This window comes from Anopheles ziemanni, chromosome 3, assembly GCF_943734765.1.
Source record: "Anopheles ziemanni chromosome 3, idAnoZiCoDA_A2_x.2, whole genome shotgun sequence".
Taxonomy (NCBI): Eukaryota; Metazoa; Arthropoda; class Insecta; order Diptera; family Culicidae; genus Anopheles; species Anopheles ziemanni.
In genome coordinates, this window is record NC_080706.1 from 89,812,481 (window position 1) to 89,827,368 (window position 14,888).

Genomic DNA, 14,888 nt, shown 5'->3' on the forward strand with positions numbered 1-14,888 from the left:
TACTAGAAGCAAATTTCGTTCGAAAAAATGTATGTTACAACACAGAACGATACAAATGGGTTAAAGAATGAAGAAGAATAGAATTCCGTTCGAACGAATTGGATTCGATCGTAGTCTGTGCTATGCGCCTAAGTCTTTGTTACATCTTTATCACACAAAGGTAATTTTGTCAACGAATTGATTCTTTGATAAGCACAGGAGCATCATTTAAGAGCTCCTCTGGGCAAATATCCAGCTTGTTTCAAACAACCATCTAAACAGCGAACACGTTTACAATCTTACCTGAGTCTTTCTTTTCCAGTAAAATCGACTCGATATATTAGTTCAGTAAAACGAAATATACACAAAAATATTAAACAAAATTGTATGTTGCGTAGTGTAGATATTATACATAAATTTTATTATTTACTCTTTCTCAAACAAACTTACTTTCCCTCCCTCCTTCCGTCGTGCACGCTCAGTTGAGTTTACTTCCTTTTTCCGCCACCTCCCTTTTTCCCACCACGACCTGCTGTCTTCTCACCGGCCCCCGCCTTTGGCTTCACACCCCTCTGACCGAACACTTTGCCCTTGTTGAACTTATTCAGGCCCTGCTTATTGCGGATCTTCTCCGTGCTTACCTTCATTCCACTCAACTTGCGCTTGTCCAGCTTGTCCATCTTCTGCTTCTTGGACGCGTCGTACCGCAGCTTTTTCACGTTCTTGTTCCGCACATCGGTCAGATCGCGCTCGAAGCGAGTGGTCTTCTTCTGTCTCTTTTGGCGGCCGCCAGAGTTGTTCGACGTCGTGCGCTCGTCGACATCCTCAGCGGTGGCCGTAAGACGCGCCGGCCGATTACGAATCTTCGCCAGCTTAGCCTGCACCATCGACACCTTGCGCAGTTCCTCGAGAGCGCGCTGCTTGGCCAGCACATTCGGGTGTTTGTTATCGGAGGCGTTGGCGTGTCCCGGCTTTTTCGTTTTCCCCGCGCCTTCGCCCGATTTGAGCTTCAACATCTTCTGCCTATGGTACTCGACGGGATCGAAATCATCATCGTCGTCACCGTTGCGTCGTTTGCGCTTTTTGGCGGCCTCCAGACGGGCCTCTTTCCTCTTCGCTAGGGCCTCGTCGCCGGCTAGCCGGTCCTTCTCATCGCGACGCTCACGACTCGACTGGAACCACTCGCGGGGCGGTGCGTTCGGGGTATTCGTCCCCTGCAGGCCCTTCAGCTTGCGCTCGGCGCTGGTCAGCTGCTGCTCCGTCTGGCGCAGAATCTTTTCCGCCCGTTCCTCCGCGAGCACCTTGTCGATTTCCGGCTCCAGCGTGGCCACCTTGCGCCGGTACTTTTCGATAATTTCGGCCGGAATGATACGGTTCTTGACCGGGTTCGTCGCGTTTTTGATGATGTCTTTCACGATCCTACGCTCAGCCTCGCCGGCAAGCGACACCGACACACCCGCCTTCCCCGCACGGGCCGTACGACCGACGCGATGGATGTAGTGCTCCAAAGTCGGCGGCATAACGAAGTTGATCACCGTCTTTACGCCGCTGATATCTAAACCACGGGCCGCCACATCGGTCGCTACCAGGATATCGATCTGTTCGTCCTTGAACTGCTTCAGCGACTCGAGACGCTGGGCCTGCGTCAAGTCACCGTGCAGCTCGCCCGCCTGTACCCCCAGCAGCCCGAGCAGGATACGCAATCGATGGGCGGTACGCTTCGTCTGCACGAACACCATGCAGTGATCGTGGAAGGTACGGCACACGAGGGCCGCCAGAATGGGCTCGCGATCCGCTTCACGGCCTTCGCGCACACGGATAAACTCCTGGCGCAGGTTGAACGCCACCGTCTGGTTGTTGTTGACGAAGATTTTCACTGGCTTCTTGAGCGACACCGCCGCCAGGTCCTTCACCTCCTCCGTCATCGTGGCGGAGAAGAGCATCGTCTGTCGGGTGGCCGAACAGCTGCGAATGATTTCCTTCATCTGCTCGGCAAAGTACTCGTCCAGCATACGATCCGCTTCATCGAGAATCAGGATCTGAAATAGCAGTTGAGCAAAACATTCCGGGATTAATGAATTGCATGCGGAATTGTTTGTTAAACTCCATGCTTCCATGACAATCAGAAGTAAACAAAATGATCGCTCGGCGTTCATTTTTTCATTACACCCGAATTCGTCATTCAACTGCGAAGCAGTTTTTCAGAGCGCAAGGAAATATATTTCATCATTTAAGGGATTTGCTATAAAACAGTGAATATTAGTTATCTCTCGATTTTGTGTCGTCTACAATAGTCGAGAAATTCCGGTACGGTGCGATCCTCAACTGGGATAAAACTTACCTCAATCGAATCCAGCGTGAAGCTAGGCGTATTTTTAATGTGATCGATCAACCGACCCGGTGTTGCGATGACAATGTCCGGGTTTGACCGCAGCACTGTCTCTTGTGCCTTCACGTCCAATCCACCGATCGCGATGCCCACCTCCACGTTGGTGAACTGCGTCAGCTGTTTAGCTACCTGGTAAACCTGTGCACCGAGCTCTCGCGTCGGCACCAGCACCAGCACGCGCGTCACAGCCTGGGCCGCGTTCGGCTTGTACAGCAAACGCTCCACCGTCGGCAACATGTAGGCGGCCGTTTTGCCCGTACCGGTCGCGGCGCAACCGCAAATATCACGGCCCATCAGTGCGATCGGAATGGTGGACGCCTGGATTGGCGTCGGGTAGATGTAGCCCAGGGCACCGATCGCTTTCATCAATGGGCGCGACAGGTCCATCTGGTAGAACGACTGTATCTGCTGGTTCGCGTCTTCCATCTCCTCGAAGTAGTCGGCTACACCGTCTTCCGTTTCTTCCTTCACTTCGACCGTCGTCGCTGGAGCGGTCCCATTTTGTTGCTGGCGCTTCTTGCCCTTGCGCTCCTTCACCTTCATGTAATCGTGCTTCAGCTCATCGTCGGACAGATCGACCTCCTGATTGAACGTCCGTTCAGCCTCGTCCTCATCCTTGCCCAGCACCTCCGCATCCTCCTTGGTGCGGTTCTTTATCACGTCGGCAATCTTGTCGTCCACTTTGCCACGATTCTTGCGTTTCACGAACCGCATCAGGTCGTCCCACGTGTCGTGGTTATACTCCTTTATCGACGACACAAACTGGAAGTCGGCATCGAAATCCCCTTTCTTCTGATTCTTTATCTTCGTCGGCTGATACTCGACCTCCGCGTCGGACTCCTCGGAGAAATCTTCCACCTCGTCGTTCTCGTTGATCGTTTTGATGAGGTCCAGATCGCAGCTCGCCTTGATCACGTCCTCTTCGCCCAGGGCTTTACCATTCGTTGTGGCGGCCTCTTTTGCCTGCTTGGCAAGCGTTTTCTGTTTTTTATCTTTCTTCATTTTGCTAAGTTTTCCTGCTAACGCCACGATAGAACAGCACGGTGTGAAATATAAACCCTACAAAAACGAGATTTTAATGAATGCCAAACGCACGTGTGTTTACAAAATTCATTCCGTGTGGATAGCTGTCAAAATGATCGAGTTTTCTAAAATAGCCGGCCTCACCAAGGTGTGGTATAATATAAGTGAGGTAATAGCATTTCCATGGCAGTCATGTTCAATTTGATTTGTAGAAGTTATGCCATTGATGGCTTCGCTCTAGTCATACATGAAGCCACTTGCTTTTTAATGTAGCATCTTCAGGAAAATTAAATGCTATATGAGAGTAGTATTTGCAAAACTAAACTAATTTCGTTTGTTATCATTTTTTTTATAAACGGACCTTATTTCTACACATACCGTGGTAGTAACGACAGACGAAGAAAGCAAAAATCGGCTGTAAAAACCGGTTGTCAAAATGTCAATTCACCGGCATATTTCGATTGCGTTTTATGATGAACCTTTTGGAAAAAAATCTGTTTTTTATTTCTTAGTCGGTCTGCGCAAAGTAATGGTTGCAACAAATGATCGAAACTCAACTCGGTTCAAATGTGGCTTCGAAACCAACCTCTTGTACAGTTTTGACAACGATTCCATCACAACCGTTACGGTAACGGTATCAAGTAACACTTTTGATCCGACCTTGCGTCCACGGACCTTGGTGCGTTGAGCAGTGAGCGTGTGAGGAAACAAGTGATACTTGATGTTACGGATGCCTTTTTGCCATCATTCTCCAATTACGAGTTAAACGCGTAGAGATTTGGGGTTTCCCGTATTCTGAAATCCATAAATACGAGGTGACTGTGAAGTAAATGTGCTTGAGTTTAGCGCTATGGTAAGGCACGAAGTTCGCCTCGAAGTGTAGTTGGTCTGAATTCTTCATTCGGGCCAGCTGACAACAGTAGGAAAGGGTGATATTATGGGACGGGTGAATAAGCACTGGAAATGGGCTGCTGCGAGCAGGAAAAGATGATGCGTCAAGTTTTCCAAAGCCCTGTAAAAGCTACTTTGATGGCCAGTATGTGTTAAAGTTGTGTTCTCGATCGTGATGTGTCCTTCCCGTCATGGACGTTCGTTCCAGGCTTGGGTTTGCATGCAGGTGCCGGAAGTATTGTGAATGCGGTATCTTTGTTTGTTCCCTATCGTTCTTAATGTGAAAAGTGCATCAATTCATGCATTTCAAGAGCGCTGCCTGTTTTTGTGGCATGAAAAATGATTAATCCATTGTGGGCTTCTTGAGGTGAGGGATGACAGAACGGCAAAGTGCTGAATGCACGAGAAGGAAACGCGAGAACAACAACAAAAGCAGCAGCAGCAGCAGCAGCAGAAGCAGCAGTTACTCTCTTCACAGTTCAACGGAAAAAGCAGCTAAGCAGATTACAGTGAAGGGAACTGTAACTGACAACCTAGTAGCTCTCTGAGCAAATCAGCAGTAGTGTGAGTGTGTTGAATTAAAAGAGAAATTACAACTACACTCGTCAAGCAGAGTTGCTTCTCGAAGGGTGGCGAACGCAGCTCTTCAATTTTGTGTGTTTTTAGACGGGAAAATGGTGATTAAACAGTACAAATTGTGTCACATAGTGTAGGCAATGTCAACAGGCTCACATTGAAATATAATGTGCAGTGGAAAGTGAATTGCAGTGGTGAAAGAAATGTGTTTTCGATACTCCATTTCCCTCTGGTGCCATCGATTTTGCATTCAATCTATATACCCCTAGCTCGGGCAGCACGTACGCACACACACACACACACACACACACATGGGAGCGCAATGCTGTAACGTCGTTGGTTCGGTACCTTGCGGCGTGTGCGTGCGCGAGTCCTGCTGTGTTGCTTTTGTGTAGCGAAGCCGCTCCGACTTCTCTCGAAAGATTCGAATTTCTTGTTCGGTCGCGTTTTGGTTGGTGTCTTGATCATGGTGGATAAAGGCAACGCGCCGAGTACAGTACCAGCGATTTTGTGTCCAAGAGGAAATGAGCAAACCTCACACAAGAAAAAGAAATGAATCACAAAAGCGCCTGATGCCGAAAAACTCGATCAGTTTTTATTTTTACACTATTTCATTTGTTCCACGGGAATCGTTTGGCAGTTTTTTCTCGTTTAGCAGATTCTGTTAAAATGTTGAGTGGTTTGTCGATTTGACAGTTAGTTAAAGTTATGTTAGTTTAGTGCTGTGGAAGAGAGAGAGAGAGAGAGAGAAATCGAATCTTTATATTTCCTGCTCCGCCATTCGTATGACACTTTGATCAGAAAATGTTTACAAACAAATATTGCAATGTATTTGCTCATTTATCTAATTGTAGCTGTATAACTGCATAAAGTAAAAATAAAGCTAACGTATATCTGAAGCGTTTTAGCACATAAGGTACATAATTCTTAGAACGATTAAGACCACATTCAGAGAGTGTCGTTAGATGTTCTTTACCGTCCGTTAAATTGAGCTAGAATCTTGATAATGTAGAAATTAGTTGGTATCAAATCAAAAACCACTTTCTGAACAAACTTGGTAGAAATAATCAAACATATGCAATGGTGTGCGTTGTCTTAGGGCAATCAACTGTCACTTTTCCGTGCGTCGCTCTCATTCTTTCATGTATAAGCCGGCTAAGGAGGGAAAGGGAAAGGGCATAACATACAAAACACACGAGCCGCTGCTTACTTTATTACACATAGACTGTACCGAATAATACTAAAAAGAAAGTGAAAAGTGTGTTCAAAACATAACGAATTTGACTGGAACAAATGGTTCCGAGCATCTAGTCTGCTTCCGGACCGAAGACATTCAACAAAGGCAAATTAAATCCACTCTGTGATCAGCGTCGCAGTCTCATAAGTGGTGTGTCGAAGGAAGCAATCGGAGTCAGTGATAAAGGAAGCAGCAAAGCAAGACGAGAAAGAACGGAAAAGGGTCAAAAGCAACAGCAAGAGAACGCTCGGAACCTGCAGTTTTTTTTTGTTGCTGGTCGTCTGGTTTTTCCTTCTAGATCGGTGTGAAGTGGCGGCACTGAGATTTTGTCGAATGTTTGTGAGAATTATTACCGTCGTGAGAGTCATCTTTTGAATAGGCTGAACTTTCGGGAGTAAAAAAAGCATCAAGCAAACCAGTCATGTTGGAATATGACGTTTCACGCCGGAGTTATCACCTGACAGTTGAATTCTGTTATTTGTGCACAAGCGTCGTAATAGTTGCGTTTGTAGACCTTTTATCTTACCTTATGCCTTCAAGTTAAACTAACCAAGCTCTTAAAATGTTTCAGCAGTTTAAAGTGAATCTGTGCAATTGAAAAGTAAAAAAATACCACTAAGGAAATGCATCGAAACAGAGCTCACAGCAGCAGTGAATGAATGAATGCATGTGCGGGTGAATATTATACAACGCGTGCGCGCGATCGCGTATTGTTTATGGTGTCAACAGTGAACTGAAATCCCCCTCCCTGTGGCCCTGCTGCGCCCGACATCTACTGTGGGCTCGTTGGCGGTCATCGAACGTGTTGCGTGAACAACGGCATCAACGAAAAGGGATTTCGAAAATGGGCAAACGAAATGCCGCGGCCGCCATCGTGGACGCTGATCGATTGCAGCAGTTTGAAACGCCACCAAAGCGCATGAAGCATGCCCCGGCGGCCGCCACAACTACACCATCGACGGTGCCGCCGACGTCGCCTGCCAACGACAGTGCTTGCGAGTTTACGCTCAGCAAGGAGTTCGTCGATGGCACCAAGCTGATGGATCTGACACTCAAGCAGTGGCGCATCGGCAAACCGATTGGTAGGATTCGTTACTACCAATCTCGATACCACTCTTTGGTGGTTTGATGTTCAAATGATTTACTCCTCTTCCTCATTCCCCGCAGGCAAAGGAAGCTTCGGTGAAATATTCCTCGCCTCGGATGACATCGATACGCCGGTTACGAGCGAGAATGCGAAGTACGTGGTCAAAATCGAGCCACACTCCAACGGGCCACTGTTTGTCGAGATACACTGCCTGCTCAACACCGCCAAACGTTCAGGTTAGTTTGGAAAGATAAAAGACTACCCGAAAGTACCCTTTCTGGTGGAATGTGTTACAAATGAGATAAGGTTGCATTTGTTTTAAACGCGCTAGTTAGACAAACACAGCAGACCCTGACGCGTATTTGAATTACTTTCTACCTTTTTTCCTCTTTTGAAGGTTGTGTTTTCGGTATCAAATTGCTGCGCAGGTCCAACTTCGTTCGTTTGTTTACGCTTCGGTCGTTCCATTCTGCCCAGAGCCCAGAAACAACAAATCGTTTCATTCTGAAATTCTGGAAATTTTTGTATTAATCTATTAATGTCCATCCGGCAATGAAGTAAACAAAATATGCGGCATAACCACACAGCCTTCTATGGAGGAGTGCATACGAAAATGTCAAGTGAAACAGCTGTTTGTAAACAGACAGTTTTGCTATCGAGCAGCCGATGTGCCGGTTGTGCAAAGGAGCATAACGCTCGAGCAGTTACTTCGAGCAGTTTAAATACGGACTGCACACGCACACACTGACACGCGGATAATTTTGTTTGAAAACAGTCGGTCATCTGGTGCGGTGTGGTTTTGTTTCTATTATGACTATAAAACACTGATACAATTGCTATGTGCAAACTAGTTTTATCTATTTTTTACGCTTTCTTAATGTTTTATTTTTTTCCCTGGGTTCCAAATTTCGCACATTAAAAATTTTAGATGATAAATATCAAGCTGTTGAATGCGTTAGAGAAAGAAGTTGTTGCGATATTTTAATCGATATTGTATGGATTTGAAAAACGAAATCGTCGTACGATAAAACCAATATCGTTATCGTTAACATTAAAATTAAATCGTATAATTTCATCGGAAAGTCGTATGCCAATTGAGGTTTTTTTCTAGAATTAAAAAAAAAATCATTTAACTTTCTATTTTAAAACTAATATTTTTTATTTTACAATGTTTTAAAATGTTGATTTTTTTTTTCGTATTGCAGAAACCTGCCACATCCCGCCAGGCATGCCGGAATACATTGCGTCCGGTTCGCACATGTTCAAGAACGAACGGTACCGTTTTCTCATCCTGAAGCGCTACGAGCGCGATCTGCATTCGCTAATAAAAAACAAGCGCGTCAATCCGAAGAGCATTCCGGTGGTCGCTTGCCAGATACTGGACGTGCTGGAGCACCTGCACGATCAGGGCTACGTGCATTCGGACATCAAGGCAGAAAATCTCATGATCGGCAAGGTGGAGAACGGAGAGGGGGTGATGGCAAAGACGTCGCATACGAACGGCCGAAACGGTGCTACGGTTTGTCAGCAGCGTTCGCCGAACAACGGAACAACACTGGCAAATGGGGGAGCAAAGGCGGTCGGCCGAGGTGGCAAGAAAGCGCTTGACGAAGCATCATTCGGAGGTCATTTAGTTGAAAATGGTCTGTATCAGCACCAGGAGCAGGAAATGGGTGGTGGTCGTTCGCGCAATCTACGCCCCCTAAAGACGGTAACGTATCGCGATCTGAGCGATGAGGATGGTGGTGGGAAAAAGTCATCGACCACGGGCCATCGGAAGCGGGGCCGCAAAAAGAACAACGATGCGTCGTTTAGCTGTTCTATTTCTCCTCGCCGAAGCGGTTACGACGAGCTACGCGCGGCCACCTTGGAAGCACACCGGAACGAACTGCATCTGAAGCAGCAGCAGGTCATCGAACAGAAGAAGCCGTTGGGAGCGCCCGAGGAGCGGATACATCTGATCGATTTCGGGCTCGCGTCCAAGTTTATGGACTCAACCGGGCAGCATCGGCCGTTCTGCATGGATCAGCGGCGGGCGCACGACGGAACGCTCGAGTTTACGTCGCGCGACGCGCACATGGGAGCGCACGCGCGTCGCAGCGACCTGGAGTGTCTCGGGTACAACCTGGTGTACTGGAGTCGCGGCTTTCTGCCGTGGAAGGACGAGAAGCTTCTCAACCAGCCGGAGCAGGTGCACCGGATGAAGGAGTACTTCATGACGGACGTGCGTGAGATGCTGAGGCTCATCTACGGCGACGAGTGTCCGGCCTACCTGGGCGACTTTCTGGCGTACGTCGGTCAGCTCACCTACGACGAGCGGCCCGACTACCAGCACTGCCGCGCGCTGTTTCTCAAGGAGCTGAAACGGTTAGGCTGCCCGGTCGGCGGTGGACGCAGCAATCATCCGCTGCGGCTGGACGTGGAAGCGATCGAGCGGCAGAGCGAACCGCTGACGGCGCAGGACGAGGCGGAGATAACGAACAAAATCAACCACGTCAAGTCGCTCATGAAGCTCGGCGCCCTGTTCCCGTACCGCGAGAGTACCCTGCACAGTAAGGCAACGTCACCGAAAAACCTGCGCTCTAAGCGGCGACACGTCAACGGTCGCAACGCGCTGGCGGGAGGAGGCAATGGTTCCGAAGCGACGACGGGAGTTGCGAGCTCTCACGGTGCGGCGGGAGATGGTGGACACGCCGCGGCCGCCCTCGGCTCATCGAACGCCATCGGCGCACGGAAGCGGGAGAAAAAGATTTCGTGCGAGGAAATTTTCGCCACCGACGCCGATCAGATTGCGCGCGAGCGCGTCGAGAAGGAGTACGAGCGGGCGGAACAGATGGAGGAAACGGTCATACGGTACACCGGGCGTCCGACATACGCCATCCAGGAGCTCGAGCGAAAGATGCGCTACAGTGGCGCAGGACACACTGGTGGTGGCGGCTCCGGTGGGCTGGACTACACGGAAAGCGAGGATTACATCAAGGGCTACACGAAACCGATGATGGACATTTTGCGCAAACGGCAATCGCAGCTGTTCCGCGAGATTGAGGCAACCAATGCGGCGGCCAAGCGGTCCAAGGAAGAGGTGGTTCAGGCCGAAACGGCCGATGATGGCGAAGCAAATGCGGAAGAAGGGGAGGGTGAGGAGGAACCAATGGAGCAAGAGGAAGCAGCAGCAGAAGAAGATGGAGAAGATGAGGCAGAGAAGGATAATGATGACGACGAAGGTGACGATGACGACGACGATGAGGCGGAGAAAAGGCTGAGACGGCAGAAATACTATCATGACACGGATTACGAGGTACAGCCGGAGGAAGAGGAGGAGGAAGAGGATGAACTGTCCACCGTGGAGGAGGAAGAAGAGGAGGAGGAGGAGGAAGAGGAAGAGGAAGAGGTGGTGGTGTCGAGGAAGGGATCGAAGGGTCGCCCGAAAGCGCCGAAAGGTGCCAGTAAACAGCAGGAGGAAGATACGGACAGTGATTTCTTCAACGACGAGGAGCAAGAAGTGGAAGAGCAGGAGGAAGGCGAGGAGGATGAGGATCAGCAGGACAGTGACTTCAACGATCAGGAAACCAGTATCACCGCCACGACGACATCCGAGAGCGAAGTTGTAATGCCTTCGAGCCGTCGTCGGCAAGCTTTTTCTTCCAACCGTCGTAGAAGCAAGAAAAAGTCTGTAAACGGAAAAATATCGGTGAAAGGGAGAGGAGGCCGAAGGAAGCGAAAATCCAGCAAATCCAACGCATCCCCACTAGGCATTGACGACGGTATCCATGACAACGGCGACGATGGTGCGATGGTAAACGGGTTTGCAGTCGAGCGGTTCGGAAGGAAAGCAATCGAAGGTAGGCATTCGAGGAAGAAGCGCCGCGCGGACGTCGTGCACGATGACGACGACGAGGAGGACGATGGGGATAATGCACGGCACAATGGGCACGTGCTGGGTGCGCCGACGGTCACGGTCCGGCATCAACACAATAACAACAATAATTGCAACAGTAAGGCCTACTATGGTGACGTGGACGATTCGTCGCACGATGCGCCTCCAGCATTATTGAACGGTAGCGGTCTGTCCAGCGAGTCTAAGTATCGGTTGGTGAAGCGCCGCAAGTCCGGGCTGCGGGAACGTATCCGACCGACCGACCGAGGGAATGATTACAATCAGCAGCGCAAGCAGAAGGCTGCCCAGCGCGACAAGCGGAGAAGTGAATCACAGGCAGCAGCAGCGCACGGACTGGAGGTATCGGGGGTGGCCGATCTGGAATCGACCCTCCATGACGACGAAGCTTCCTGCAGTAGCAGCATCATTAGTAGTAGTAGTGGCGGTGGAAGCAGTACCAGCACGACCACGACCGGAAGCGACGGAAGCGTCAGTAGTGGCGGCAGTAGAGCATCGTCCTCACGTGGTGGTGGTGGTGGTGTCGGCGTTGGAAGTAGAGACTCGGTTCCGTCTTCGGCCGTTTCGGAGGCGGCTTCATCGGTCGCCGCGCCCTCCACACACGACGAGCCGGTTGCGCCGGTGCAGCAGGCAAGGAAGAGAGGTCGTCCAAGAAAAGTGGTGGTGACCACCCCCGTCGTTGCAGAAGAAGTATCCGAGGAAAACGTGTTCCCCCAAACGACCACCACCCACGGCAGCAGTAAAAGTGGCCGCCGCCGCCGAGAGGAAGAATGTTCGGAGAAGTCTGCCTCGGTCAGGGAGGCGGCGGCGGCGGCGGCGGCGGATGGCAGTGATGCCACGCAGCACTGGAGCCAGGCAAACTCGCACAGGGGGAGTGTATCAACAACGACGGCCACCTCATCGCGTTCATCGTCGGTATCGGCGAGCAACGGTGGAAGTGGCCCGGAGCGATTACCCACCCTTCCGGAGGACGATGATTTCCTCGACGAGGACGATGACGATACGCGCGACGTCGACTACTCACCCGTCTGCACCCGAAGGAAGCGGAAAGCGCTAACGACCACGACCTCCAGTGGGAATGGAATCTCAGCCGCCCGGAAAACGACCGCTCCGGTTCGTAAGCGAAACGATTCGAAAGGTATGTATCGAATTAATGGTTCCTCTACTCATTAGCTGTAGCATAACCGCTTGGTTTAGTGTGTGTGTGTTTGTGTGTGTGTGTGTTGGTTACAAAGTAAAACAAACGTATCGAAAGTAAGGTATTCAAAAATGGGTATAAACTAAACATTAAACAAACAAAAACAAGCAGTTAGGATTTGGGTTGTGTTATTTGAAAGCTGTTAAGTTACAGTATCGTTGTTGAACAGCATAACATTTTTTTAAAACATATTTTCCACACTAAATTTTCCTACACTGAGATCTAGATTTTTCTTTCATAGATTCGACTAGTTACTCCTTAAAAAGAAGGTTCACGTTTTGTTAACACTAGAATTCAAATATCGGTCATTTTGATCAGGCTCGAAATCTTTTTTCGACATTTACAACAACGTCGACATTTTTGAAAATGTTTCTGATTTGTAAATAGCTTCTTTTAAGTAGATGTGTTGCTTGGCATTGTTGGTTTTTTGATGCACTACTCCATCCAACTAGACAGTCCAGAAAGTTATTAAAAGAACTCGTAAAATTGAACCAACATGGCCTAAAAGAATTGCGGCGCGATCTGTTGCTTTACACCGAGCTAGTGGAATGGTGGAGAGGTGCATAAAAAAACCAAAAACGCGAAAAGATAGTTAACTAATTTACCGAAAATGATGAAATTTCTAAAAGAGCGATCAAAAATACCGCTAAATAGCATTCGGACAATACTCTAATGGGAACAGGGTGAATCTGGTTTATTATTTAATGAAATATGTATGATTTTAGAGATTTTAAACATTAATTATTTGAATAATTGTAATAGTAACAAAGCTTCAACTCATCACAACGAGTAAAAAGTTTTTGTAACACCAAAAAAAAGATCCTCGCCCCCGGGTGGACTCGAACCACCAACCTTTCGGTTAACAGCCGAACGCGCTAACCGATTGCGCCACGAAGGCCGATGTGTAAGGGGTGACAGTGGAACAGTTTTGAGTTTGATTCTGGTTTTGCCTAACACATTCTCGCCTAACTGAAGTTTAGTTTAAAACTAAAACTATTGGCATTTTACCTTTACCGTGCATATTTTTCTCACCATTTATGATAATTTTCTTTTCTCTATCTTTTCATTCTACCGCCCACCCCTCCCTCCGAATTCTTCTTCGTCTTTCGGTTAATTTGCTTTTCGGACGACCCAATGTTTTTACCTTCCTTCCGTCCATCATCGACTGTCCCGTTTTTCTTCTCTTTTTCTTGTCTCTCTCTCTCTTTCTCTCTCCCCGATTTTGTCATTTATCTTCTTCTAGGATCATTTTCGTTGATTTAATGTCGCTCCTGTGTTGTTGTCCCTCTGTTGTGTGCTGTTGAAGGATTTGCATCTCCTTCGCCGATATTACTCCTCTCATCGCCGAAGCGCTGATATAGGACATGATAGGAAATTAGGGTGATCGATACCCAATGGCAACGTTGGCTGGAGAAAACGAATGTACTGTTTAGTAAAAAAAGACTGTTTTTAGCAATTAGTAGATATACGAACACCCTTAGGAAGAGTGTAGGCATAAACAAATTATTTGTGTTGTTTCGAATGTAAAAAGTTATATTTTTATGTATGAAAAAAATGAAAATCGTCCTGCCGACGCTAGTTGCGGCCTTAGTACGATAAGTTTTAGAATTTACGATATTTTGAGCGTTCCTTCCTTCGCCGGAGTTGGGAGAATTTGAGCTTAGAAAACGTCAAGACGGTTCCAAAATTAAAACGTTTCTGCTCTATTGTTGTTGTCCTTTTTGGCACACACAGGTGGGAATAGTAGAGGGACAGGTCCTGCGCCGTCGTCCTCCTCGTCGGTCGCCGTTCGCCCCGTCGCTGACAATGGAGTGGCCATCAACCCGCAGCAGCTGCCCGGCGGCAGAGTCATTGCTCAGCCAATCGCTCCATCGGTACGCCGACCACCGGTAGAACCACCGCCGCAGCAGCCACCACCGCCGGCTGTTGTAGCGATACAGCCAAATCGTGGCCGGAGGTTACCGGCGCACCATCAAAACTACTACCATCCGATGGAAGAACCGCCGCGGATCCACCACCAACTTCATCACCATCATCAGCATCTCCAGCACCATCATCCGCCCACGATGCTGGTACGGACGTACAGTCGAGGGTAGTCGGAGCGGGTCGAGGGTCCAAAGGATCATCAGCGAACGGCAAACCGCGATCGTCGGGACCGTCGTGTGATTGTCGAACGGCGTCATTGCTGCAGTTGTTGATTGACACCGTTCGGAACCGTCAGTTCTCAGCGAGAAACTGAAAATACAATTGAAAAAATTGCATTACATAGCTCTACACTGTAAATGTAAACGATCTAAAAATGGATTTATTCGGACTGCCGGGCTATGTTCCGGCGGTGGTTTGTGTACATATTGTTTTAAGTTACTCAGCTGTCCTATTACTGCATAAGAACTTCCTAATTATACTTTGTAGGCTACATGTAATCGGTAGTTCGTAATTATAACAGTTGAAATAGCAATAAAAACCAGAAAATCGGGAACCGACCGGAAACCGCATGCAAGATTAAACGTGCGCAGACCACAGATCGCCTTCTTTTCGTTCCACTCGTTCGATGGGTTGCCTTTGTTGTAATGTGAAACGAATGTTTTTTCCCGCTCTTCATCACCAGGACCT

At 48.5% G+C, this 14,888-nt stretch overlaps 2 protein-coding genes and 1 non-coding gene across 3 annotated transcripts; 1 reads left to right on the plus strand and 2 right to left on the minus strand.

Annotated features, from left to right (window-relative positions):
• Positions 1-379: 379 nt before the first annotated feature.
• LOC131290054 (probable ATP-dependent RNA helicase DDX27) lies at positions 380-3,432 on the minus strand. The gene is made up of 2 exons (XM_058319434.1): positions 2,321-3,432; positions 380-2,018 (listed from the first exon to the last, which is right to left on the minus strand). The coding sequence occupies exons 1-2, from the start codon at positions 3,368-3,370 to the stop codon at positions 468-470; spliced, it is 2,601 nt and encodes an 866-aa protein (XP_058175417.1). The 5' UTR covers positions 3,371-3,432; the 3' UTR covers positions 380-467.
• Positions 3,433-4,114: 682 nt separating this feature from the next.
• Positions 4,115-14,371, plus strand: LOC131285773 (uncharacterized). The gene is made up of 5 exons (XM_058314629.1): positions 4,115-4,244; positions 6,670-7,177; positions 7,263-7,418; positions 8,388-12,215; positions 14,010-14,371. Exons 2-5 carry the CDS (start codon positions 6,940-6,942, stop codon positions 14,369-14,371), a joined length of 4,584 nt encoding a protein of 1,527 aa, XP_058170612.1. The 5' UTR covers positions 4,115-4,244; positions 6,670-6,939.
• On the minus strand, positions 13,100-13,173 carry Trnan-guu (transfer RNA asparagine (anticodon GUU)). The gene has a single exon. It is a non-coding gene; the product is annotated as a tRNA-Asn (tRNA).
• Positions 14,372-14,888: the final 517 nt, after the last annotated feature.

Bases quoted from the DNA above. Each gene is read 5' to 3' on its own strand.
- LOC131290054 (XM_058319434.1), bottom strand. From the start codon at position 3,370: ATGAAGAAAGATAAAAAACAGAAAACGCTTGCCAAGCAGGCAAAAGAG. The intron at 2,019-2,320 runs GTAAGTTTTATC...CTGCTATTTCAG, and splicing joins TCACGCTGGATTCGATTGAG to ATCCTGATTCTCGATGAAGC.
- LOC131285773 (XM_058314629.1), top strand. From the start codon at position 6,940: ATGGGCAAACGAAATGCCGCGGCCGCCATCGTGGACGCTGATCGATTG. The intron at 7,178-7,262 runs GTAGGATTCGTT...CATTCCCCGCAG, and splicing joins GCGCATCGGCAAACCGATTG to GCAAAGGAAGCTTCGGTGAA. The intron at 12,216-14,009 runs GTATGTATCGAA...TGGCACACACAG, and splicing joins TAAGCGAAACGATTCGAAAG to GTGGGAATAGTAGAGGGACA.